A 27,873-nucleotide genomic window follows, 5' to 3' on the forward strand; every position below is an offset into this window, starting at 1 on the left:
TCATTGGCTCTGAAATTCATTTTTGTTATTTATGACAGTTATATTCTTTAAAGACACTGAAAACAGAATTAGTGACTTGTTGCTCTAGGGGAGGAATAGCCTTAATTTATGCAAGCAAATTACATTTTTACAATCTATGAATACACACACACACACACACACACACACACCTTTATTATGTGTGTTTGCATGACAATTTGTTTAGTTTTTGCAATTTGCAATTAAAAAAAGCTTCTCCAACATTGGTGTTTTAACTGTAAGGCACATTGCAGCCTGTGTACAGGAACAGTAGTGTGAAGATTAATAAACAACAGATGTAGCCAAGACCATCAATAGATGTGAAAATGAGTGGGTGAAAACTGAATGTGTGGTATGTTGGCATCAAGTTTTCTCTACCAGATACATTCATAGTTTTACTGAGAGACAAAAGCTTAAGCTACCTTAAAGCTCATGGCAATTGGAATAACTACAAAGAAAGAGTTTATCGGCTCTTTGTCCGGGTGGTTCCTGCTCAGCACTGAGTGTATGCCCTTTGCCTTGGCTGGCTCAGTTAGAACAGATCTCTTAAATAGTGAGCTAGGAGGGAGAAAAGACTAAAGGACTGTGCTGCATGGGCAGGTTCCACTGTCTCAGCCAGGACACATTGGGGACCAAAGCTCCAGCACGTTTGAGACCCATATGAGCACTTAGTTAAGGGAGAGGGATGTATCTCCATTCTTTAGGTCAAATGCTGAGCGTGGTCATCTGGGGTTGGAGGACAGCACAGCCATTTTCAAAATAAGATGGCAAAATACTTAGTTATTCAAATCAAAGTAGACAAAGTAGAAAATAGTTGCTTTATTCTTTGAAAATAATCACTTCTTACTTGTCATTAGGGGACTTTGTACATTGATATTTAAGAAATGGCAATCATTTCAGAAGTTTATAGTACCAGTGGTTGACTTTCTAGATGGCTTGTCTCTTGTGAGTGTCAGCCTTACATAACTGACTTTTTCTAGCTTCACAATACTGTTTATGGTGTTACATATTGTACACACTCTGTTATTGCAAATCATGAACACATTTGTCAACAGTACTGGTGAAAGAATTATAATTCAGTCTCCATGAGTTTCATTATATGAAGAATGAACAAAAACTGGATGTTTTCTCACTGTTAGTTGGCACACAGTAACTCCACATACTGCTTCAGCGATTCTCTGCTAAGTAAACACATACAACAGCAGAGGTCTGTGAGTGGCAACTTGTTCACCCTGTATACTTTAAATTACTTTGAACTTGATTTGTAATTATTTTAAAAGTATATTAGAAACTGTACTAGTGATCTGAGCTATTTTGAACCAGATAGGTGCATAGCTAGAATTGTATTAGGTAGTTTTCGCCTTTAAACAAAGAATTTTGTTAAGTGAAAGAATGAACAATGTTTAATTTTGCATTCATTTATTTCCTTCATTTTAGTTAGGTCATTGTGCCATTGTGACTCATACATACTTATCATTATTTTTACCCAGCCCCGCTGTCCTCCCGGCTCCTGTCTCAGTCTTACTTTCTTCATGGTCTCCCCTAGGCTTCCTGCCTTCTGCTTTCATGTCACATATTTGATTTCCTATCTTACGCTCTTCTCTTTTATACATTATTGGTATTTGAGGTTTACCTACATAGTCCCCATGTGGATTAAGATTTCCATTTGTAAAAGTACAGTACGGCTCTTTTCCAAGTTATGACAGTTAAGCAGGTCATCAAAACTCTGTGCCTCTGAGGGAAGGAGCAGGTGATAACTTGACAGGAATGTATTTTCCATGAGCGTGCTTCAAAACCTGGGCAGATGTGAGGAGGGGTGGGGTGCACATTCTCCCCAAACCCTTCTAAACTGTAAACTGTAACTTCAGGTCTGCTTTTAATCCTCATCTTCCCATTAATGTAGTGGATGATGCATCAGGTATTTTCAAAGGCAGTTTATTTTTTAAAACTGTTAATGAGCTGTTGGTTTATATTTTGGCTGTCATATTTCTGTTTATGTTGCTGATCATATAATACACTGAATTCAGAGAAAAGAATCTGCTGGGAAGTTAGGTTTTCTGTATTTTGTATTAACAGTGCAGTAAACTGAGTGTTGTGTATTTAGTGAGTCAGTCTACACCAGTTAGAAAGGCAGATGGTTAGTGTGTGGTTCAGAATCTGTGTAAATAGGAAACAGATGGGTGGTTTACATGTTCCCATGAAAGGCACTGGAAGGGTAGGGGTCGGCTGCTCTGGTGACCCGAGGACAGGAGTTGACACACTTTCTCGTTCAGGTTAGGGCCTCTTGCCAGAAGACTGACCAGGTGCGGTCCTGAGTTTTGGACATCAGCCTTCTACTGGAGTTTATTTTTGTATGTGGGAGGAGCAAGTAGTTATTTTTAGAGAAGGTTCCAGAGGTGTCTGCAGACGTATGTGCCATTTGATTGACTTTAGGACTTCCAGTGACCTGTGTTTCTGCAAGAAGGTTGCTAATAGTAGTGTTTATGATTAGAAATGGCTCTGTGTGTGTGTGTGTGTGTGTGTGTGTGTGTGTGTGTTTAAAATTCAGTTTCATTGGGTTGTTAAAAATCACTTACAATTAATATTGAAATGATTTAATTGCTAAATAATAAAATTATCACAGGAGCATTGTATTGACTTAAATACTTCTTTAAGGATTTAGTATGACCGAGGTAATATATTCACTGGATTTTTTAAAATAAGCATCCTTAAATAGAATGGAATTTAAAAAAAATCAAAGGATACCTCCTAGTAGGAAGATTTGTTGTATATTAAGCCATACCATTACTAACCTGTTTGATTTTTTGTACTTATTTGTGACATAAAATGTTTTATCCCAATGTAGTTGGGTAATATGAAAATCCCCTTCTCTGTAGTTTAACTTTTTCAGAATTGAATTGAATTGCTCTTTTCTTACCTGTCCCTCCCTCTCTCCTCCGAGAAACAGTACCAGGGGTAACATTTTGTAAAGTAATTTGTACAGTTACTAAAATTCTTGTGTTGGAGAACTAGCTATTAGTGGAGCAGGACTTATCTTTAGGAGTAGTCAGTGGTGTTTCTCCCATAGAGGGAGTTCCAGCTTTGTGGGTCACAGTGACATACTCCTGCAGGAGGGATGATTTGGGGCACTTCCTGACTGCAGGAAGGTTTTGATTCCTGGCAGCAGCATCTCTGCTATCTCCCACTTTATCCTTCAAGTCTAGTTGTGCTATTTCCAAAGATGTCTTCCTTCATTTCCTGAACTTTGCTTTCTCTTGACTCTCTCTGCAACATGGCTTTTCTCTCCAAGTCTTCCTCAGCACTCCACTGTACATGTTCTTCATCAAGGACTCCTATCACCTAGCGTAGAAGTGTCTTCTGGGAATATCCACTGTGAGTGAGGCTGTACTCTCTCTTCATCTCTGCTACTCTTTGATGTACGTGTGCATCTTTTTGGTCTGTTTTTTCAAAGCCTCCTCCGATAACTTTTTGGACATCTGAGATACAGGCTTAAACTTGAAGCTTTGCATGCTTCCCTGCTTCTGCAGTGTCATGTGAGCAGCGTTCCAGTTTGCTGTAAGCTCCTTTGGAGCCGAGAAGGATCGTACGTCTGTACTTAGGTGTTCTGACTTTAGTCTACCCAGCACTTGCAGCACAGGAACCTCTGGCTGAGCACTGACCATTAGGATCTGGCATAGCATTCTATACACAGTGTGCAGTCAGCAGACTTGATTTTCATTAAATGTGGGAGAGAACGAAACAACGTCCGGATGGCATATAATGATGGTAATCACCTCTCTGCTGTTGTCAATGTTTTCCTCAGGGAAGGAAACAGAAAAGGCCAAGGAGCGCTATGACAAAGCTACAATGAAGCTTCACCTGCTGCATAATCAGTATGTGCTGGCTCTGAAGGGCGCGCAGCTCCACCAGAGTCAGTATTATGACACCACACTTCCTCTGCTGCTGGACTCTGTGCAGAAGATGCAGGAAGAAATGATAAAAGCACTGTAAGATACACTTCCTGTTTATCATAAGATCCTTCTAAGGCACAGCTCAGCGTTTCTCCCACAGCTACACATTTGCGTCAGAAGCTTCCTTACTGCCGAGACCGCTGGGCACTTAGAGCCTTTACTTTTCCTGTCCCTTTGGTGGTGCTCAGCACCTAGCATGCGGAGGATAAACCTCTCTACAACTGTGCTCGCTATTGCCTCTGCTGCTCCCGGAAGTGGTGAGCCACATTGGATGGACCTCACTTCCTTAGTTTCTGCTTTAGCATTTTGCAAATATTAATATCATTTTTTTTTCACTGAAAATGTGTGTGGGTACTTTTTTCTTGATTAATTTGAGATTTTTTTCTCCCTAACACTACTTTTCTATTAAAGAAATTAGTTGGGTGTGATCAAGCAGGCCTTTAATCCTAGCAGTTGAAGACATTTGTAAGCACAGAATTTTGACTTTGAAGCATCTTAGTCTACATAGCAAGGTTTAGGCCAGCCAGGGCTACTTAATAAGACCCTATCTTAAAACCGAGCCAACCAAGCAAGCAAGCAAACAAAAAACTTACAGTAGTTGAAGTAATTTTGATTCATAGTTATTTTAGAAGTAGAAACAGAAATAGACAAACCCTGCTTTCTATTTATATAGGTAAATGTAGAGTACGCTTATTTGTCCACACTTGCTTTGAAGACAGTAATAGTCAACATTCATAAAGCACAACCCTTAAAAGTAGGGGATCTAATCAGTGTGACAGATTCTTTTCCTTTCTCTTTAATTAGACCAAGCAAATAACCCCGATGCTTTTGCTACATACTGGAAGTCAGGAGAAGAAACAGATGCCACCAAAGTTGAACTTTAACTAAATAATATCCATAAGAGAGGAATGGAGCATCTGAGGAGTGTCACACACTAGAAAACAAACAGTGACACACAGAAACCTTGTGTTGAAAAACAAAACAAAACAAAAAAAAGCAAACAAAAGACACAAAAGTGTTTCTATCAGAATAGTGAAGAATAGGAAATGATTACCACTGTCTGGCCCTGCCTTTGGACGTACCAGTTATGTACTTAAACTGGTGATGACGTGTTTAAATTCCTGCATGATTACACATAATGAGATGAAATGAGGAGGTGCGTGAAGCCACCACTCTCCAAACACTGACACACTTCCCGTGCTCATCACTCCAAACACTCTCTGCGTCGGTGTCTCTTCCACAAACATTAAGATGGAAATTTATTTTTGCTTTTCAGAAAAGGTATATTTGATGAATATAGCCAGATCACCAGCCTTGTGACAGAGGAAATAGTGAATGTCCACAAAGAGATCCAAATGTCTGTTGAACAGATAGACCCTAGCACTGAATATAATAATTTCATAGATGTTCACAGGTATGGTGTTTTCCTTCATTTTAAACTATTATAAATATATTGTTTATAATAGAGTATTTAACAAACAAAAATATTCTTATTAGAGCTGAATTTATCCTATGAGTTTATTTTCATTTATTTATTAAAAACTGTCTTAAAATTGGTAACTAATTTATAAAACGATACTTAAGATTTTCATCAATTGATATCATTGTTTAAATCCATATTTAACATATGAAATTGTGTTTTCTTAATATTTACATAATAAATGAGCTTACATGTGTATTAATTTTTCTAAGTCACCAAGAGATTTACTATCTCTTGCATGTATCTTGTTTTATACTTTAAAGAATTGTAACGGTAATAAAATGACTAAGGTCTGTGTACAGATGAAGAATCTAGGGTACAGGCTCCATGACTAGATCTCTCGGGCCTAGCTGTTCTCTAAATTATCCTGCTGTGTTTACTTTGTTAGCATAATTTTGAAGAGTAGTAAATATTTTGCCTTTGCTGTGTACGGCGATAGATTATGATAGTATATTAATATTGATTAGAAATATTTGACATACTTTACTAGAACAACAGCTGCTAAAGAACAAGAAATCGAATTTGATACTTCCCTATTAGAAGAAAATGAAAATCTTCAGGCAAATGAGATCATGTGGAATAATTTAACAGCAGACAGTTTGCAAGTAATGTAAGTACTTAGAGAACCCTAAGAGAGTAAAGTGAGTGGTATTGCCGTACAGTTACTGGATCTCATCAGCTTTAAGTTCCTCAGCTTCTGCAAGTCATACAAAGTAAGTCAGATTGATGGATTTCCTGTGTGTGTCTAGCATGTATGTTTTATGTGTCGTATGCTATATAAGTGTGGTGTGGAGTTCATTCCTATGCAGAGCAGGACCTTGTGTGTGCTTCTGTAAAGTTCTCATCCTTACGGTCCTGAGGTAGTCTCACTGAGCTGGAAGCTTACTGATGAGGCCCGGCTGGCGGCTGTCAGCTTTGGGAATTCCCGTCTCTGCTCTCGGTGCACAGTCCTGTGGGCTTTCCATGTGGGCTTTTGATGGAACTCAGGCCTCATGTGCTCCACTCAGCAAGTGCTCTTGCTTTTCGCCATTAAGCCAGCTCAGCCCCCAGGTGACACATTTTTGGAAATATATTATGTCTCCCTATCTTTATCATTGATTCAAAAAATCTGAATTTTTCTGTGATGTTAAATTTTTCACTGGTTGCCAGTATAAAAGAATAGTATTTATCCTTTAAAATTTTTATATATATTTTAAATTTTGTTTTATTGTCAATATGTAGTGGCAGAAGCATTTTGGAAATATGGACACTGAACTTCAGTAGGAGTTATTGCTATCATAGCATTTAGCCTACACCTTTACTCTTGATTGAGTTCTTTCCTCTTCAAGCAAGGGGCTGTTCTATTATTGTAAATGATTAAGTCAGCTTTATTGCCCTCTTTCTGTGTATAGCCTTTGTGGGGTTTGAGAGATCCTAACTTTTTTAGTCCTCTTCAAACACTAAAGGCAATTAAAAGTGCTCTGTGACTTGTGAAAATATGAGTAAGGCCATGATTACTTTATTTTATGATTTTTGTTCAGGGATTAAAAACATTTGAGATAAGCATTATATGTGTTTATCCTGTCTGTGTTGGAGTTAAAGTATAAAGTATTTATTCATTTCTCACTTGTATTGGGCATGGTATATTATTTACTTGTTCAAATTTTCCTTTAATAACTCAGACAAAAGTCCTTAATCTCTTATTCAGAGATACCATAGGTACAGGTAATCTATTAGGATTTGTTCTTAGAAAGGGCTTGAAATATTTAAAGAGGGCCATAGAACAGAAGGAACTAACACCTTCTGTTAACTGCTCTTCCAAACACCTATTTGTGATGAAGCCTCATGAATCAGAGTTTGATTACTGTTGAGAGAGTTGAATATATGGGTGTCCTCTGTATCCGTTCTGATACACTTGAAGGCATGGGGTCCCCTATGCTAGAGAAGCTTTTCTAGCAGCAGTTTGGCTGTTCCACAGGACGTTGTCCTCTGTCTGGGTCTTTGCTTGATTTGGCCATGGATGTTTTCAGTCTTAGCCACCTATAAACTAGTCCTCCAGGGACATTTGTCAGATGTAGCTAAGCATCTGCCATGTCAAGGACAGCCTCTCAGAAGACAGAATTCGTGACAACAATGTCAGCAGTGTCACAGTTGAGGGAGGGCACTTACTGCTGAGATGATCGGTTTAATTACTGTGTAGGACATCCCATTTCTTAACTCACATGCTGCGTATTAACAAAGCATCCATGACTCCCACATTTAGTTGTCACTACCTTTCCCAAGTACTTTATTTATCAAAGTCTTCCTTGGTATAGTTAAAGTTATATGATTAATATTCTCAAGTCAGCAGTAAAAGTAATCACTTACTTTAATGAATAGCAAATAAAATGAAAATATAAGTGCTGGAATATAATGTGGTAATATTAAAAATAACTACATGTTAAGTGCTTGTGAGCAGAGATTTTGTGGCCAAATACTTTGTTTTATTGATTTCCAGAGTGTAGTTAGAATCATTATCTCAACAAATCACTGTTCATTTGGTGATAACGCAGGGACCCTCCTCATACCCAATGAATTAACGATAATAAATCTGTGATAATGTGGTAGCTTCAATTGCTTATATCTTTGTTAGTTAAAACTTTATCTACATTTCATTGAACATTATTTATTTAGGATATGAGTTGAAGATAGACACATGTGTTTATGTATATCTGTATGTAAATTTTACAGTGCTAAGGGGCAAAGTGAGGGCTCATGTCTCATAGGCAAGACTTTTACCACTATTATAGTTTGCTTTCTGTAGCTGTGACAGGTACTGGCAGCAACTTTGAGTAAGGGATGGTTTGCTTAGTTTAATAAGTGCAGGTTATGACCCATCATTGAGGGAAGTTGAGGCAGGAACTTAAAGGCAGTCCTGACGCTCTCTCACAGGGAGGGAGATCACCTCTGACCAGAGAGGGAGCACACAATTGTTTATAGCAAATTAGATTAAAAGTGATTTCCAAACAACGTGAATGTTCGCATCCCATCCACCAGCATTTCTGGGTGTCAGCAGTGTGGCTAAGACACTTATGTCTGTTGGTGATATTTTCTAACCTTTAGTGAAGTCTCCTTAGTGTGCCACATTAAAATTCTATAAAATTGTGCAAAATGCTAAATCTTGTGATCTAAAGTAGACCTACTCCCAAGACTTTGTATTTTCCAATACATTTTAAGGAGAAATTAAAATCAATTTAACTCTTATAACGGAACATAAGTCTATTTTCCTCACTGAATGATAGTAATTCTCTTATATATTTGGCTGTGAGCCTAGCCTTTAGTAGCTGAGTTATCTCTCTAGCCTGATAGTAATTCTCAGCATGGAAAGGTAATTGTTCTTGGTCTTGTAAAGTACAAGCTGGCAATCTACTCATAGGCTTGAGGATCAGATCCACTTGCTGCCTGTCTTTTACAGTCCATGAACTAAGAGTGACATTAATATTTTAAAATGTCGAAAATATCAAAATCATCATCTTTTGCGGCACATAAATATCATGTGAGACTTGTCATCTTTGGGTGATTTCAAAGCAGCAGTCAGGTTGTTGTATATGACAGCCAGCAGAGGTGGCCTCTGCTGCTTGTCACTACATAAATCACAGTTCCATTTTGACTACCACACACACTGCTGTCCTACAGCGTCTCATTTTTGTTATCAGTTCATGCCTGTTGTGTCAAAATAAGAGAAAATGGATTTCAGATGGCTGGCTCAGGCACGGTGGGCTGTTGTGTTAATGACAGTGACAGATGGCAGAATATTACCTTAGGTTGGAAGCAGCTAAAATGTCAGACTGTGTTCAAGAAGTACTTTTGAGGACTGTAAGCTATAAGGTTAAATAACTGTTTCCCCAGCCCCCTCAAACCTGTGTGAAATGCTGACTTGAAACATTGGGGGAATGTAAAAGAATTTGAAGGCCGATATTAGGAGGGTAGTTTGAAGAAACAAGCTTGTAAAAGAAATAGTTGGATTTGTTGGGTTGGAAGTAGATTAGGTTGAATTCGAATGTATTCGTCAAGAGCCTATAACTGCTTGGTTAACTAGGGACCATCTGTGACAGCAGTGGACATGACAAAGGGGACACAGAGAACTCTACAAGGCCGCAACCCGGGAGCAGGAGGGAGGAGCAGGGCGGTGAAGAGCACACCGATTGATTGTGTGACATTCGGTGTATGGAGCCGCTTGTGTTTAGGCATCTGTGTGTACACATGTCCATGTGAGACAGATACTCTGTCACCAAGATATACGTAGTCCAACTGGACAATGCTTAAAGATTTACTTGTATGAAAAGATCCAAAATGTCTGCTGTGGACAACAGCTTGTTGGAAGTCACCTGACAATATGCCTCTAGCGCTAACTAGTACCGGTTGCCTTTAAGAGCATTCTTGGACACACGTTTTAGAAAAGTATAGACGACCAATCAAATTATTATTTAATTTTTACTTTCTCACATTAAATTTCAATACTACTATTTTAATTGTGACTTTAGTTTTTTTTTAAAGGGAAGAAGGGTTGTCTTGAGTTAAACAGCATTTTCTTATACTTTAAAATGTAAATGTAGCATCATAGGACTTTATGGAGGACTTTTGATAACATGACACAAGTCTTTTACTTCACTTTTAAGATAATTATATGAAGACATTCCTCTTCCCCTTCATTACCAAGGCCCTGGATTCAAGCCCCTATATAACTAGAAAAAAATGCAATTAATCCATGTAGATGTTAAAAATTTATGCAATCTTACATGAAGACACACATGAAAGTCAGGATTTTTTTTCTGCTTTTTGTAAACATCCCTATTGTGATCTCTCAAGAATAGTTCACAAAAAATGTTTTATGTCTCATCTCAGAATATATCAAACATTTTAAGTTAAATTGATATAAATTAAGATTATATTTAGATATCCTTGATTATTTCATTTCATGTGCATTGATGTTTTGCTTACATATGTCTGTGTGAGGTGTTGGATCCCCTCAAACTAGATTTTAGACAGTTGTGAGCTGCTGTGTGGGTCTGGGAGTTGAATCTAGGTACTTTACAAGAGCAGCCAGTGTTCGTAACTGTTGAGCCATCTCTCTAGACTACCCACTTAATATACATGAAATATGTTTCAAATTGAAATAGAGTGACATCATATTCCCCTTCCTTTCCTCCCTCCAACTCCTCCCGTCTCCCTTCCCTTGAACCCCTCCTTAATATAGTAGACTCTTTATTACTGTTATTTATGTGCATGTGCATAAAGGATGTGAAGTTCTCTTATACGTTTTTAAGGCTGACCACTTATCATTGGACAGTGAGTAAGAGGACTGTTCTCTAGGGGAGGGTAATTCTCATCCCCCCAGGAATCATTAGTGGTGACAGAAGATTGTTTTCTGAGTCCATGACCTCAGTTTGCTAGGTTTCTAGTACCCAACATTGTTTTTCTCATACTTTGTGGGATTTGAGCTCAACTGGACAGCTTTGGCTGCCACCCACATATGATTGTCCCTTTTGCACTTTTATGCATTTCTTGCTGTGCAGGTCATTGTCCTGGAGCATAGGTGTTTCATTTGGGTGGGCCAGTTTAATTGCTTCCTGTCCGTGGCAGCTTGCATAGTATTTCTGGAACCACAGAAGCTAGACTGCAGGAAAAGGTTGTGAGCCCACCATGTGGTTGCTGGGAATTGAACTCAGGACTTCAGGAAGATCAGTCAGTGCTCTTAACCACTGAGCCATCTCTCCAGCCCTGAGTCCCCTCCTTGTTATTCTCTGTTTCACTTATGTCTTGCTCTTCTCCTCCCTTCCCTCCATCTGTGGTCCCCTTGTATGGTTACTCCATGTTGTAACCTGAGGATTTGATGCTAGGAACTGCACATGTGAGAACATGTGCTGTTTGTCTTTCTGTCTTATGACATTCAATATAACCTTTTCTAGACCCTGTCTGTTTACTTACTAAATTTCATTTTTCTTTACAGTTGGATAGTATTCCTCTCTCTCTCTCTCTCTCTCTCTCTCTCTCTCTCTCTCTCTCTCTCTCTCTCTCTCTCTCTGTGTGTGTGTGTGTGTGTGTGTGTGTGTTTAGAGGACATTTAGGTTGTTTTATTTCCTGGCTTTAGTGAGTAGGCAGCTATGAACATTGCTGAACAAGTATCTGTAGCATGTGATGTCCTTTGGGCATATGCCAAAGAGTGGCATAGCCGGGTCATGTGGTAGCTTCCTTTTTGACTTTCTGAGGCTTTTCCATGTGATTTACTTAGTGGCTGTACTAACTAGCATTCCATCAAAGGTGAATGAGGTTCTTCTTTCTCCGTAGTCCTACCGCCTTTGTTCTCAACTGTTTTGTCTTTCCCAGCTGTTCTGATTGGGCTGAGATGAAGTCTCCAAGTTGCTTTAGTTCATAGTACTCCAATTGCTGTAAATAATAAGTACATTTTAGGTATTTTGAGCTGCTTTTATTTCTTTCATTAATCACTCTCTGTCTAGAGCTGGTTATTTTTTAGTTTTTTTTTTTTATACTGGGTCATTTGTTTCTTTAACTGTAGTTTTGAGTTGTCTGTATATTCTAGATGTTCATCCTCTGTCCGATGTGCAGCTGGCAAAGATTCTCTCCTTAGTTCTACAGAGCTTTTTACTGTTTGAGGTCCCACTGGTCTGTTGTTCTCCTTAATACCGTGGCTATTTAGAAAGTCCTTTGCTATGCCTATGTCTTATTGGATACACTGCAATTTTAGTATTTTAGGTTTAGGTTTTTGGTCCATATTAGTCAGATTTCTGTGTAGGGTGATAAATACGGGTCTAATTTTATTCTTCTGCATATGGGCATTGAGTTTCCCCAGAACCTTTTGTTGCAGATGCTACAGTTTCTCATTCAGTATGTATGTATGTATATATGTGTATATATATATGAATTTATCTTTTTCTCAATTATCAGATGGCTGTAGTTACAAGTACTTATTTTTGGCTTTTTTATTTTACTCCATTGATCTGTATGCCTGTCCTTATGGTAGTATCATGTTGTTTTTATTACTATAACTCTAATATATCTGAAGTCTGGAATGGAAACCCCACCAGGATTCTTCTTCTTTTTCTTTTTTGTCCCCCCAGAATTGCTTTGGTATCATATGTCTCTTTTACTTCCATATGAATTTCTTTTATTTATTATATATAAGTACACTGTAGCTGTCTTCAGACACACCAGAATAGGTCATCAGATCTCATTACAGGTGGTTATGAGCCACCATGTGGTTGCTGGGATTTGAACTCAGGCCTCTGGAAGAGCCGTTAGTGCTCTTAATCACTGAGCCATCTTTCCAGCCCCTCATATGAATTTTAGAATTCCTTTTGTCTATTTCTGTGAAGAATGCTGTGTGTATTTTGGTTGGGATTGCATTTAATCTATAAATTGCTTTTGGTAGGGTAGTTGGTCCCAAAACTAGCTACACTGACCATGAGCATAGATGCCCTTCCAATTTCTGCTCTTTCTCAGTATCTTAGTTGAGAGGTTGGAATTTTTACCATGGCAGTCTTTTATCTGTGTCCAGGTTTATTCTAATATGTCTTTTCTGTGGATGCTGCTGTACATAGGAATGCTCCCATGATCTTAAGGTTGCTGTTGATACATGGAAAAGCTACTGATTCTTTAAAGTTTGTTTTGTACTCTGTCATTTTACTGAAATTGTTTTTAGACTTTTTCTGGTGTAATTTTTTGGCTCTCTTAAATATAATATTGTATTATCCCTATAATAGGAGTAATTCTACCCTTTCTTTTCCCTTTGTTATCCCTTTAATTTTCTTCTCACCAGCAAGTGCTTCAAGTGCCATTTTGAGAAGAAGTGGGATAAATGGTCAGTCTTGGCTTAACTTTGGTAGTTTGGAGAAATTGAATTCATCCATTTTGTTTAGATTTTCCCAAATGAATAGATTACAACTTTTAAAAGGGCTCTCAAAGTATTATAAATCTCTGGGTCTGTTGTAATATTTTTCTGTTAATTTCTGATTCTTTCATTGATTCCCTGCCTTCTCTTCCTTGTTTTTATTTTATTAAGCTCTGGTTTGATTTTTACAGTTTTCACTGTTCACTAGGCTTAGGTCTTTCCAAATTCTGGATTTGCAGCATAAATGATTCATTTGAGCTCTTTCTGACTTAGTAATGTAGACACCTAGATACAAACCTGCTTAGACCTGCTTCGCCTGTATCTCAGGGGTTTTGTTTTATTCTGATTTTATTTCCATTTAGTTTCAGGAATATTTTTGTTTTCCCTTTGATCCAGTCTTTATTCAATGATGAGTTGTTTAATCTCCATGATTTTATACACTTCTAGTGATTTATTTGATGTTGCTTCTAAGTTTTATTGGAGAATGGTCAGATATGATTTGCGGAATTATTTCATGTTTTCTTGTGTTTGTTGAGGTTTGATTTGTGTTCTAGCATGGGTCTATTTTAGAGAAATTACCACATACTGCTAAGTAGAATGTACATTTTTATGGCATTCAGGTGGAGTAGTATGTAGGTATCTGTTAGGTATGTAGGTATTTATTTGATTTAAGATGTCATTGGAGTCTGAGGTTTCTCTCTCTCTCTTTTTAATTTAAGATCACACATCTATGAGAGAAAGTGGGGAACTGAAAGTGCTATTATTGTGTTTGTGTTAATCTGTGTATTTAATGCTATTAGTATGATTTTTATGAACTTGTGTATGTTAATTTATGCATACATAGACTTTGCATGTCATATTGTCATTTTCCTAATTAATTGATGTATTTTTCTACATTTAAGTGTAGAAATATTTTCCTAATTAATTGATGTAAATATGACATGTAGTATTGTCATATTTTCTCAATTAATTGATCCAGTTATTAGAACAAATTGCCCTTCTCTGTCTCCTCTGACTAGTTACAGTGCACAGTCTGGTTTGTCAAATATTAGAATGGCAGTGCATGTTTTCTTCTTGATCTCATCTGCTTGAAGTACTTTTCTCCATATTTTCACTTATAGGTGGTGCCTAATTTTAAAAACTGGATGATTTCTAATGTTAATGTGTTGTTGACTTTATATGGTAGCCATTGTATGAAATACCATGTTGAAGTGAATTGTAATTTTGTTGCTTTGTTTTATAGCCTAAAATATGAGCTATTTTGGAAAAGTTACATGTAGAAAAAATTCTATATGCTAATGGAAAGAATGTATATTCTGTAGCTGCTGGATAGAAATATTTTGTACATATTTGTTCAGTTTATTTGGACGTAATATAATGTAACTCTCTTTCTGTTTGTTCTGGTCTCAGTGACCTATCTTTGATAAAAATGTGGCATTAAAGGATCTATTATAACATATTGAAGCCCAGGTTTCCCTTTATACTCTTTCTGTAGTGTTTGTTTCTTAAAATTGAGTGCCCAGATTTTCACTGCATATATATTTATGATTGCTATATTATCCTGTAGATTGTTTTCTTTATACATATGTAGTGGTATTCTTTGTCTTTTCTGATAATTTTGGGCTTAAATTGAATGTTTCATGTACACGAGTGTAGCTCTTTCTCCTGAGGATATCTGTGTGCTGGCTATGTAATTTTCTACATTCTCACTTTCAGTCCAGGTATGTCTTTGTTAGTAGGTGAGTTTCTTACATGCCACCAACTTGTGGTTCTTGCTTTAATCCAGTGTCTTTCAATAGAGGAATTGAGGCTACTATATTTAGGATTGTTAGTGAAAGGTAATATATTAGTCCCTCTTGTCTTCAGATGTTCTTTGTGGCTGTTTGGAATAGGCCATGTTCATTAGTTTTTACAGTATGAATCTTTCAGTTTATCTTGGAGAGTCTTTATTTCTCAATATAGCAATGTTGGATTGGCAGGTTATTCTCTTTTGGGGTTTGAAGTTCTTCATTGCATATGGCTTTTAGAATCTCCCGAGAAATCTGTTATTATGCTAATGGGTTTGTGACTGGATTACTGCTGATCATCTTAGTAGCTATACTGTGTTTTCAGTGATGCTTAGGGGCTTGGTCTCCTAATGGTGTTCCATGTCCTGTTCTTTATTATTATTTTTATCATTTATCTGTGATCTGTGGGTATGGCTTGTTGTGTGCCGTAGCATGTATAAGGTTAGAACACAGCTTTATGAATTGTCTTCTACATTTGTGTGTAATAGATTCTAGAAATCAAATGTGGGTTTTGGGTATCTTGATCTTTGAGCCTTCTTGCTGCTCTGTTCTGTCTACCTAGGTTACTTGTCTCATTTCTGTTACCTGAATGTAGCAAGCACTATATCTTCAAGCCTGAGTGGTCTGTCATGACTTGATTCAATCTACAGGCGAAGGTCAAACTGAGATTTTTATTTCATTGAGCTTTTAATTCCCAGCAAGACAGTTTTGTTCCTTTCAGCTCCTTTATGTCCTGTGTAATCATCCTTAATTCAGTCAGCTGTTTACTTGTATCCTCTTTAAACTGATTGATCATTTTTAAAATTAGTCTTTTAAATTCTTTGTCTAGCATGTCATGCAGTTAGATATTTTTGGAGTCATCCACTAGGAAGTTACAGACTTTTGGAGACTTATGTTGACTTGTTTTTCCATGGTTCTTGTTTTTCTGTGATTAGATTTATATATCTATAGGCAAGTACAAATATAAAGAATGCCTCTTTTTTACTTTCAATGTTTTATTAGCATATATTATAATATTTATGAGTACATTAGCATGCACTGTAATGATGACATTTCATATCCGTATACAGTGTTGCAGAGATTGGCAGAGAGACTGCACTCTGGCTAGTTCTTCAGCAGTCAGCAGTGTGTGTTCTGAAAGGGTGTGGGAACTATCCATGTCAAATCCCTCATGAGTGCTAGTTCTCTGATTATCTTTCTCTCTGTTGTTGCTTACATTTAATTTCTAGGAACAGGACTCCAGGCTGTCTCTAGTTGTGCCTTCTTGGAGCTAGACTGTTAGCAGGAAATTATTGTAGCCTTTATCTGTAATATCTAGAAAGGTTTAGCTGGGATTAGGTCATGGGTAGAGTCACATATAGTTTTTCTCAACTGGGATGGTATGTAGCTCAGCTGCAAAGCACTCCCACAGAGTGTTTGAGGTGCTGGCCTCAATCTCTGATCGTTTTCAGAAAGGAGAAAACAAGCCACAGTGATGGTGTAGGTTCAGGTCTGATATAGAAATAGTATATGAGCCAATTAGGAACAGCCACTACACTACCATTGAGAATAGGCAAGATTCTAAAATGTTCAATATTAATAAAGAACAGGATGAAATGGAAGAAGAAGGATTTCTGAAAAATGAAAGATATGTCAAAGAGAAGGAAAACCAATTAAAAATAATAAAATTACATGAGAACAAGAAAAATACTGAGCAAAGTGTTTCAGAAGTTTTTGTTGACAAGGGCCTTGGATTAGAAGCTTCTAGGTCATTTACTAGCTGGAAACTGGTAGGCATTGGATGGGGCACAGCAGGCCTCTGTAGTGAGTTTTGCTGGGAGGTCTAAGGGTGTGCTGCTGTAGTAGGACTGTCTGTGTTCACTCACTCCACAGGCTTATAGTACCAGATCTCCCATTATCTATGGATAGGCATGGCCTAGGCAGGTGCAGTCAGTCCACACACCTCTAAGGTATCAGAGGGCATGGTAGATGTTCTGAATGCTTGAAGGAGTGGGGAGGAAGAGAGTCCACTGATTTCTGTCCTGGGTGGGCTGATGCAGGGTTGAGGAGAGAATGGCCTGCAGCACCTTCCTGCCTTGGCATCAACACTCAGACACATCCAAGCTGAAGCACACACAGTTACTGTCCCTACTTTTTTTTTTTTTTTTAAGGAAGAAAGTTTACTTTTATTCACATTTGAGGTGTCAGTCAATCTTCATGGAGACATCACAGCAGAAGCTTGAGGCAACCTTTCATTCATGGTCGGGAACAAAACCATAATAAATACATGTGCTCAGATCACTCCTTTCTGTACAGTTCAGGACCCCAGCCTAAGGGAATGATGCCACCTATTAACCTAAACAAAATGGCGTTCCCAGAGGTTTATCCCAGATGCTTCTAGATGACAACAAGTTGACAACGGAAATTAATCATCACACAAATTTCAAAGAAATTCTAAGTGAATGATTTCCAGTTGGGGAGGTGGTGAGAAACAAGCCCATTGGATCATGTAAACAGAGATAAATGTTATATGTGACTATTTCCCAACTCATAAAATTGTCAGTAGCAAGCAAAATGTACTTGGAAAAAATTTAAGTAGAAGGATAGGTGGTAAATCATTAAAATTGACTATGATTGTCAGTTCAAGGACCACATGTAGCTTCAACTGCCACCACCTGAAGCAAGCAATATGAAGATATGAGATGTGGGAAATTTTGGTTTTCATTACTAGATGCAGTTGGACTCAAAGACTTTGATCAGTGGTCAGGGTCTCTGTCCCACGTGGACAAGGGAACATGAAATTCATTTCCTAGGGTTTCTAGGTTTAATGGCAGGAGGCAGTCTACCATGGGACCCCAGATGGAACACAGTAAAGAAGTCTTTCTACATAAAAACCACAAAGACTTAGTAGTTCCAGTCCACAGCCATTGAATCTGAAGAGATGGCTCAGGGTTAAAACCATTGGCTGTTCTTACAGAGAACCTGGGTTTGATTTCCAGAACTATCTATCATTCTATCTGTCTATCTATCATAGCTCACAGCGATCTATCATTTTAGGTCCAAGGGATGTGATGCCTTTTTTGGCATCCATTAGGAACACACACACACACATATACACACACAGTGTCCCCAAAACACCATGTGTTAAAGGACTGGTTGCTAACCCAATATAATACTAAGCAGTCATGAAATCTTTAAAATGGAAGAGGTGTCTAGAAGAGGTTAAATCATTACAGGTATGCATTTGAAGTAGGGAAGTAGGACTTTAGCCCCAACTATCTCTTCCTGGCAACCATGAAATATGCAGTTCTTTCTGCCATATGGACCCACCATGATATACTGTACCATAAGAGGCCCAAAACTACCTTCCCTATTTATAATCTCAAGCATTTTCTTCCCAGCAACCTTGTCTACAGCACTGGTGTGAGGAATTCTGGACTTGGACTTTTGCTCTGCATAGCCATATGGAGGAGGTCTTTTGTGCTGAGTTCTGCCTTCTACTGTCCAGAGCCACAATGACTGGCACCCTAAAAAGAATGTTATTGTTTCTGTGAACTGGGAAACACAGCTAGGGTGAGGAAAAGAAAGTGCAGTATTTCTTGTGAATGGTTTTCTGAAGTACGAAGTTATGCTACTAGAAAATGCAGAAAAGCTAAAGGAAGAAAAGGTGCTAGAATAAAAAACATGGGAGTCAGACAACATGCAGAGAATGAGACTTTGGAATATTCAGCCCTCAAAGGAATGTCTTGATCAAATCCTCCTCAGGGCTCAGGGAACCCTGTTGAAGAGGAGGCAGAAACAGTGTTAGAACCAGAGGGCATGGTCTGTCCGTACTTTTGAGGGCAGGATATCAGACTACTGTTCCCTCCACAGTTCTCACTCCTCATTGTTTAAATTTTTTGTGACAGAATCTCTCTACCCATTTTACAACTGTGACTCTTGGCATCTTCTACCTTGTCCCTGCCACAATGGCAGCGTGGCTCCAGGAGCCCTGACTTGTGATTGTCTTAAGTTTGGTTCCTAAGGATAGGAGCCTTTCCAGGTGGCACCTCATTGCCACACTCTGAGAGAAGGTACACTGTGCACTGAGTTTCTTCTCTAATGCTCTCCTGTCATGCTGGAGTCATCGAGACTTCTTAAGCCTTGTAGGAAATGTAGGTTTCCGCCATATTGCTTGTAAGGGTTTGGGTTCTCCTAAATCCCTCTGAGGGCAGCTCTGGTTGGAGCTGGGGATGCTTTGTACTTTTGAGCTTCCTTCTTCATGATATTTTGTTTTCTTGGAGAGTGACAACTGCATCTCTTCTCTCCTTGAAATCCCATTTCTTCATTCCTGCCCAAGTGTCCACTCATCCATGTGAGGGGTGCTCTCCCACTATTTGAATTGCAGCTCTTCGCGGTTTTTCTTGGTGAACCCCTGCTTGTCTTTTGTGCCTACTTTTATAATAGATTCCTTTCTAAGAGGTTTTCCACAGTAACAGGACTTTTGCTTATAATTTGTACTGTAAGGTTTTTTTACTTTTAACTTTGTCTCTTTTACTTTACACAAAACTAAATTTCTATAGAATGAGATAATTTGATGTTTCCTTAGTATCCCCTGAACTTTGTGTTGTTACTCGAGGGTCCTGGTTGTTCTGTGACATAAAGTCTAGATTCTTTGTGTCTTCAACAATGAACTAGAAAAGACGTGGAGGAGTAGCAGCAAAACATAGCTTTACTAAAAGTCAGAATGAAAGTGTGGTGCATACACCACACACTAAGAGCCTTGACACTCAGGAGTCTGCATTTGTTTTAAGAGTTCTGTTTTATGTTTGCAACAGGAGTGGCCTCAGACCATGTACATATCAGGTACTTGTGTTCCAGTTCACAACAGTAACAATGTCACAGTCATGAAGTAGCAATGCAGATAATGTTATGGCTGGGTCACCACCATGAGAGACTGAGAAGTGTGTGACCTGGAATCACCCACAGGAGGCTAGGCGGTCATTGTCACCTTCCTAGGAAGGTGCAGGCACAGCTTTCTGAGAGATGTTACTCCCTGCTGCTACGCTTCCTACTCAGACCTCCTTCCTTGATTTGCCTTGAAAGTCTGAAGATAATTTTAATATGATATAATAGGTGTGTGTGTGTGTGTCCTTAATATTTTCATTAAGGACTGAATCTGTCCCATGCAGCCATAAATTTTTGGCTCACAAATACATATTAATATTAATTTGGTATACTAAATTATCTTCTAATCTAATACAAAGGACAGTTCTCAGTATAATATATGAACACAGAAGTAGTTTCTTACCAGTTTAAACTGCCAAAGTACTGAGTCTCACTTTCTTTTATTTAAATTAGTGTGATAATATTTGTCATTGAAGATTGTCACAAAGTAAATAAGGTGATACATGAAAAATACACTGATTAGCACTTAGCCTACTAAACTGCAGTTAAATTATAGTAAATGTCATGCATTACTTTGGTTTTCTCAAAAACCAGCGCTAATAAAGCAGTGGTTTCAGTGCCAGGACTACAGATGAGAAAACAGATGGTATGAGCTGAAGAGTTTCCCAAGTCTTAGATAAGCGAACAAAGCCAGGTGCAAATACTTGTTTACCTGGAAATAGAATGTGCTTTTTGCACAAAAACTTATTTTTTCTCAGGACATAATTGATACTCCTTTGTTTAGTCTTTTTTTAAATCCTTCCTTATGTTTTTACTTTTTTTTCCATTTTAAAAAGCATGATTGGCTGTGTGTATTGTTGAGCACCTTTGATTGTCAAGAGTCAGGCAGATCCTGAGTTTGAGGCAAGTCAGGTCTACAGAGTGAGTTATAGGACAGCCAGAGCTACACAGAGAAACCCTGTCTGCAAGCCAACAGGGAATAGGAATAAGACTGTAGACAAATGCTTCCCAAGAGCACCAGCTTCCCCTGCCCAAAGCTCACAGCCGTAACTCAGAGCTGTGTGCCTCGTTCCCTCTGCACAGACCCCTGTGTTTCATACCGAGCTCCCTGGACATTCACGTGGACTAATGTAATGTTTTCTACGTTATCCAATAAACGCCGTATTTGTGTTTAGCATTTGAAACATGGCTAATGCAAGCAAGGAACTGAAATTTTACCTTGCAGTAGATTAAGGGGCTGCTGTTCTCTGGGTGCATGCAAGTCGGCACATTTAGTGTTAACTGATAATGATGCACCTTCTTCCAGGTTGAAGACTTTAGCGGAAGAGCTCACACAGACCCAGCAGATGCTTTTACACAAGGAGGCGGCAGTCCTGGAGCTAGAGAAGAGGATTGAGGAATCTTCCGAGACCTGTGAAAAGAAGTCTGAGTGAGTAATGGAGGAGCCTCCTGAGAGAGCATAGCTTAGTGACACATTTACAGGAGTGTTTGCCACATGCTAGTGTGGGACTTTTCATGTTAAAACATTCTAGAAATGGGTTGATGTTGTATTAAAGGCAATCAATTAAACTAATTAGATCACACTAATCTGCTTTGCATCGAAACAAATACCAGCTGCATTTGTATTGCTGGTTTCTAACGTGACAGTCTTTTCCTGGATCTTCTCACATTACTTGTCCTAGTACATTTCTGTCATGGTTGTTAAATGTGTACACTTGCTATGTGTTCAGGTATGAGAGAGAGAGACTGTGTGTGTGTGTGTGTGTGTGTGTGTTATTGGAGTTCAGGGCTGACCCCCCACATTAGTACTGAGGTCACAGATGCTCACCAGCATACCTAGATTTATGTGGGTGCTTGGGATTGGAACTCAGGGTCTCATGTGTTCACAGGGGTGGGGGGCACTCTAACAGCTGCGTCCTCTACTCACCCTGTCATTATGTTTTTACTGATAGTGTGTGTGTGAGTGTGTGTGTGTGAGTGTGTGTGTGTGTGAGTGTGTGTGTGTGAGTGTGTGTGTGTGTGAGTGTGTGTGAGTGTGAGTGTGAGAGTGTGTGTGTGAGTGTGAGTGTGTGTGTGTGAGTGTGTGTGTGAGTGTAAGTGTGTGTGTGTGAGTGTGTGAGTGTGTGTGTGTGAGAGTGTGTGTGTGTGAGTGAGTGTGTGTGTGTGTGTGTGTGTGTGAGTGTGAGTGACCGGGTGTGGGGGAAGAGGCAGGTAGCAGCATGCTTTCCGTAGTCCTGACTGCAGAACCTATGTTTCTTCTCACACTCAAGACCTGATTTGGGTTTTCAAGGCTCTCTAGAGTTTGGTGATGTGTTAGATCTCTGTTCTACACTTGCTCTTATTTTTTGCCATAACTTTTCAAATATTCTCTGCTTCAGTCAAATTTCTCATCTTCTCATTTTATTAGTTAGCAGATGAACTTCTGTATCTAAAGCATTAGATGGCTTTTTTGGGGAACTAGATACTTGAATTTTCTCACATTTCCCTTGGTGCCATCCCTAGGGCCCTTTCATGGTAGAATGTAACTATTCTAAGCCCGTTTCTCATAGACTTGTAAAGTATTGCCATCATTTTCCCAGAAGTTTTATATATTATTTTACCTTTTCCTCCCAGCTGGGTCCTTCTGCTCATTTTAAAAACATTGACCCCCCCCCCCACTCCCGCTGCCCATCCTTGAGGTGTTGAATATTTGTTCAAGGCTGATGCTGGCACTGCTATATGGTCACTCCGCTGCTGAAACCCCTTTTGTTCTCCGTGTTTCCTTCCGTGTACTCTCTGCCTTCCCGTCTCTGAGTCTGAACTCATTCTAGTAGTAATTCTCACTCTTTTCCTGAGTTACCACGCAATGGCACCTCACATGGATCTAGCCGTTGCCCCATTACTACAGAAGTAGGAATCTCAACGATCACCAGGGGCCTGTAGTAGGGCAGTTTTATCAAGCAGCTGCCTTTCTGGGCCGGTTATAATCATCTGACAGGCTTTCTGTCCTGGGCTTCATCTTCATTGGTACCCCCTCCGATTCTGACTTTTCTTTGAAAATTTCACTACCTTGAGTTCGCGGTGCTGCCTCACACGTGCCTGAGGGTGTGTACGGTTAATGGCCCCGCAGGCTGGCTGCTCTGTAGAGCTGGGCCGTTTGGCCGCCTGCAGCAGGCTCTAGCCTCGGCATCCAGGAGGAAGTACATGATAAATGCCAGTCCTGTAGCCCAGGCCCACCCAGGCAGGACATTCTGGAACAGAGGTATCGTAGGTAGGGGTGGAGCTGGCCTCGGATTTCCGCCTCCTGCCGAGGCCATGCAGGCTAATAGAACTTTTAGGAGTTGGAAGGGTTAGCAAGGCCAGGTTTTCAGGGGTGAGTCCTAGTGAACCCCATCGTGTAGCCCTTGTTACCCTGACGGACATCGTTATTGTTAGCTTCAGGGTATAATACAAAAATTAAAATATGAAGTATACTTACGTGACTAAACAGTTATTGCTGTTACTGATTCAAAAGTTGGTGGCTTGAACTTTGCCTTTATATGTCTTTTGCTAAACATGTTTTGAATAGGCTTCCATGATACATTTTTATTTTTTCCCTTAATATTTTCTGGGCTTGTCTTTAGATTCTGCTATCTATCATCTATCTATCTTTCTTCATTTTCTTTCTTTCTATCTATCCATCTATCAAAATCTGTCATTTATATGTAGGTAAAATATCTCTGTATCTAAATATTTATATGTAATGACAGTGAGTTTTGCCCTAGTTTAAGGCATGAATCTATAATTATGTTTAAGGCTAGGTGTGGTCCTAAACGTTCAACCAGTGGTACACAGTGAGTCTCTGTTTTTTAAAAACATCTTTATTTTTGTAATACTTTATTATCTTCATAGTCTTTGTTACTTAAAAGTAATAAAATGAGATTACATTTCTTCAAAAATACTAAAATTTTTCTTTTGTGTTTTTTTACTTTTAAATTACTTCTAAATAAATAAATCCTAATGGATTTTACTTAGTAGAATTATTTGTTTTATCAACATACAGTAGGGTTTTAAGTTAAATCTTTGGACTGAGTATGTCCCTCTAAATTCCTAATATTTATAGCTTCTGAAGGAAAATTGAAAAGGCTTATTCCCAGATTGTGTCCGAGCCAGGATAGCCTGGTCTAGAGCATGGACTTTCTAGGATTTTTTTAATTTTGTAGTTAATAATAAGACTTTTCCAGACATTTTGACTGTCATTTTGCCCTCTTCTACAAAAGCACCATTGTGTTTGTTTGGCGTTAGTGCACCAGTGAGATTTTATTGCTGCAAATTCCATTTCTGTGCAAACCATCACCAGAGAGCTTGTTAGTGACAGGTGAGCCCTTGTACACGTCCCCTCTCTTGGGTGACCCTGTCTGTCCGGAGTGTGTCCAGGCTCTGCCTGCTAGCACAGTCAATGTGAGTTTGCTGCTAAGAATGCAGTTGAGGTCTTTGTTTGACTGGTTACCAGTTCCCTTTTGCAGCCATTGCCCTTTATGAGCACTTTACATTTCATTACTGCTAAGCTTATTTCCTCTCAGTTAACCCTCTGTGGCCATGTCATATGTGTTTCCTGTTGGCCTTTATGTAAGACTATTGATAAGAGCTCTTTCAGAATATTATTTTTAAGTGTCTCAAATAATTTCACCTGCATGTAGTAAATCATTCTTTGAATAATCTTCTGGATGTATGTGAAAATATATTATGATATCTCAGCTGATATGTTTAGAATCATGTCTCATGCTGTTTTCAAAGACCCTGGGATTCTTTGGTGTTTTGCTTGGTGTTTGGTGTGTGTAGAATCTTCTCCAGGGTCTTCTCAATTTGTTTCTCACAAAAATGATTGTCTTAAAAATTACCATTTTCTGAGTGGATTTTCTAAGAAGTAGAAGTGCCAATTTATTGCAAAACAGTAATTACTAATACACAAGCCAGCATGAATTTACCAAGAAATCTACAGATTTTAGAAATCGGTCACAGCTTACTGAATGATGATGATATATACGTGGTGATTTTCACTTATTAGATTATGATGTTTAGAGCAATCTGTCTTCTGAACATTTCTGGGTCTTCTACAAATGCTCTTAATCATTATCCCCCCCCCCCCCAGCTCTACATCATTTTCTGAAATTCCTCAACTACTATTGAGGTAACCACATTCTTTACTGTGTCCCCGGGATTGTGCCCTGCTCAGTTCCGTCAGAACCGAGTTCGTTGTCAGTAGACATACAACGCAATAGCTGCCTTTGGTCAGTCTTTGTGTTTTTCAGGCTATGTTCTGATTGTGTTCAGAATACTACAGCACTGTTAATGTATGACGTTCAGTCCGTTACCTCGCTGTCTGAGCTGGAGTGCTCCTTTATTTTCAGTCTGCTGTTTCTCATCTATTAGTAACTCACTGCAGTACATGCTGCACTTTTACAAAATCAGGACCATGTACATATGGTAGAGACATTCCCACCAACACTCGGTTTTCTCTCTGCTGGCATTGCTAAGGGAAAAGTAGTTGGAAATTCCCATTGTGGGAAGGGCCAAGTCTCTGAAGGAGGGCTGAGAAAATCTTCTGTCTCCATGTTGGTGATAATAGAAAGATTTCTAGATTTACACTTACGCCATTAAAATCAGGTGTGAATCGTGTTAGCTATTCCAGTTCAGAACAGATCTCATAATGTACACACAGTGTACACATTAAAGCCATCAACCAATCTTACTAATTTTACCCCAGGAACATATCACTGCCTTCAGTAAGGTGTTCTTGAGATTTGGGAATTCATGGATCATTTTGTCATTTTTTTTCCATCAGCTCAGGGCCTATTCCTAACCCTAACTCCTGTGGTAGATAGTTAAAATGTGTAAAATTAAGTGCGTGCTATAGACCACAGTTTATTTGAAAGTGTTTTTGAGTGACATATTTCCATTTTATTAATTCAAGTATCCAGTATCCATTGTTATTAAAACCTGCTTCATTATGATTCTGAAGCAGCACTGTAGAGGAAAATGAAAACTTATAAGAGCAGAATCTGCATAGACACATGGACGCATGATACACAGGTACATAAAAATACACAAATGCACACACAGAGATACACATACATAGACACACACAGACACATACACGTAACAGATACACACCGATACATAATAAATACATACACACACATATTGCACACAGAGATATACACCACTTTTTCTATTAATGGATTTACTTCTTGAGTTGAAATAATACATATTTATTTTATTCTGTTGTAGCATTGTACTTCTTCTGGGCCAAAAACAGGCACTTGAAGAGTTGAAACAGTCAGTCCAGCAATTGAGATGCACTGAGGCAAAGTGTGCAGCACAGAAAGAATTGCTGGAGCAAAAAGTACAGGAAAATGATGGGAAAGAACCACCTCCTGTGGTGAATTACGAAGAAGATGCGCGGTCAGTCACATCCATGGTAAGCTGTGGAGCCATCAGGTGCTGAAGTGTCTGGGTAATTAGTGAGCAGAAACGAATACTGGTTTCCTGTAACAAATTATTGCTCTTGTTAACATGCAGGTCCTATTAAACTTATTTGTAAATGCAGAATAGACTTACCTGTCAGTCACCTCAGGTCACCTGGAGAGTACTTCAGGAACCACCCATAGAGTCAGAGGACAGAAAGCTCTTCTCTTGCCTTCCAAACTGAAAGGACTGAAGTTGGTTTTATTCCTGGGAGACAGCAGGAAGGTAGGGTATCATTTAAAGATAGAAATAAGAATAAGGAGGAAGCTATTCATTAACTGTTTCTTAAGAACCATGCCATTTGTTTGCCTTAGATTGATGGTGTTTACTTTTCTCACAGTATAAACACTGATTTAGCTTAAAGTTTTTGATCCTTAATTTGCTCAGATCTATAAACTTAAAATTCAATTTAATTTTATACTTTTACCTGCCTAATGTTTAGTATATATCAGTATATCTGTCATCTGTCTGTCTGTCTCTGCCCATCCATCCATCCATCCATCCATCCATCCATCCATCCATCCATCCATCCATCCATCCTCTGTCTACTTTGTGTATCTATCATTTGTGTTGGTTATTATTACTAAGGAGCAGTTTCTCTCACTGGGACATTTGATAGTCTCTAGATTTTCTAGATCTAGTACATAGAAGAGCCCCTTTATATCATCAGTGAAATCTGTTCAAGCCAAAATTGCAGAGTGCAGTGCTTAAACAATCCTGAGGTATAGTTTTTGTTTTCTCTGGATAGCTCAATCCATAGATGGAATATTATAATTAAAGAATTTATAGTTGACATTTGAATAATTTTTCAACTTATATGATCTTAAGTAATATGTGTTATATATAATATATAGTCAATATAACTTATAAATAATATATCAATGCTATAATAAATATGTATTAAAATAAATATAGTATGTTAAATAAATTCAGATGTTCTTATAGGCCGTATTTAGAGCTATAATAACATAGTAATAAATATGAAGTACTTGGACATTATAATTATTGCAGTTTTTGTTATTAATTGGATTTTGCTAACATATCACTTTGCAAATTGTAGTCTTTTCTCAAGTATCACCCTGCCTGTCGAGATCTAAGCGCACAACGAAGGCCTGTGGCTTTCTTTCTGTGCTTCATGGCTCTTGATATCTGTTGAACATATGTATTCTTTCAGAGCAATTCACATTTATTTTTTCACTTGGCTTTTAAAAACCTTGTATCTTTCCTTTGATTATGGTTTGTAATATTTCTTTGCCTGAATGTGAGTGTAGAATTAGTACGTATTACTTGATGATTTGGCAGTCTTATAATGCTTTATAGTTAATTTTAAGTAATTTAATGTACATATTACTTATGCTGCTACTATCATGGTAGAATAAAAAGTAGTTATCCAAGTTGCCATATAAAAATGATTCCCAA

At 38.4% G+C, this 27,873-nt stretch overlaps 1 protein-coding gene across 2 annotated transcripts in view; it reads left to right on the plus strand.

The window, feature by feature from the left end:
- FER (FER tyrosine kinase) overlaps positions 1-27,873 on the plus strand; it is a 233,664-nt gene that overhangs the window by 60,253 nt on the left and 145,538 nt on the right. For both annotated transcript variants that reach the window (XM_080932834.1, XM_080932835.1), the window contains exons 5-9: positions 3,821-4,004; positions 5,245-5,382; positions 5,939-6,058; positions 21,275-21,397; positions 26,218-26,407. In XM_080932834.1, coding sequence (XP_080788960.1) covers positions 3,821-4,004; positions 5,245-5,382; positions 5,939-6,058; positions 21,275-21,397; positions 26,218-26,407 — 755 coding nt within the window. The remainder of the gene's footprint in view (positions 1-3,820; positions 4,005-5,244; positions 5,383-5,938; positions 6,059-21,274; positions 21,398-26,217; positions 26,408-27,873) is intronic.

The sequence above is a fragment of the Micromys minutus genome, assembly GCF_963924665.1.
Source record: "Micromys minutus genome assembly, chromosome: 19".
NCBI classification, from domain to species: Eukaryota; Metazoa; Chordata; class Mammalia; order Rodentia; family Muridae; genus Micromys; species Micromys minutus.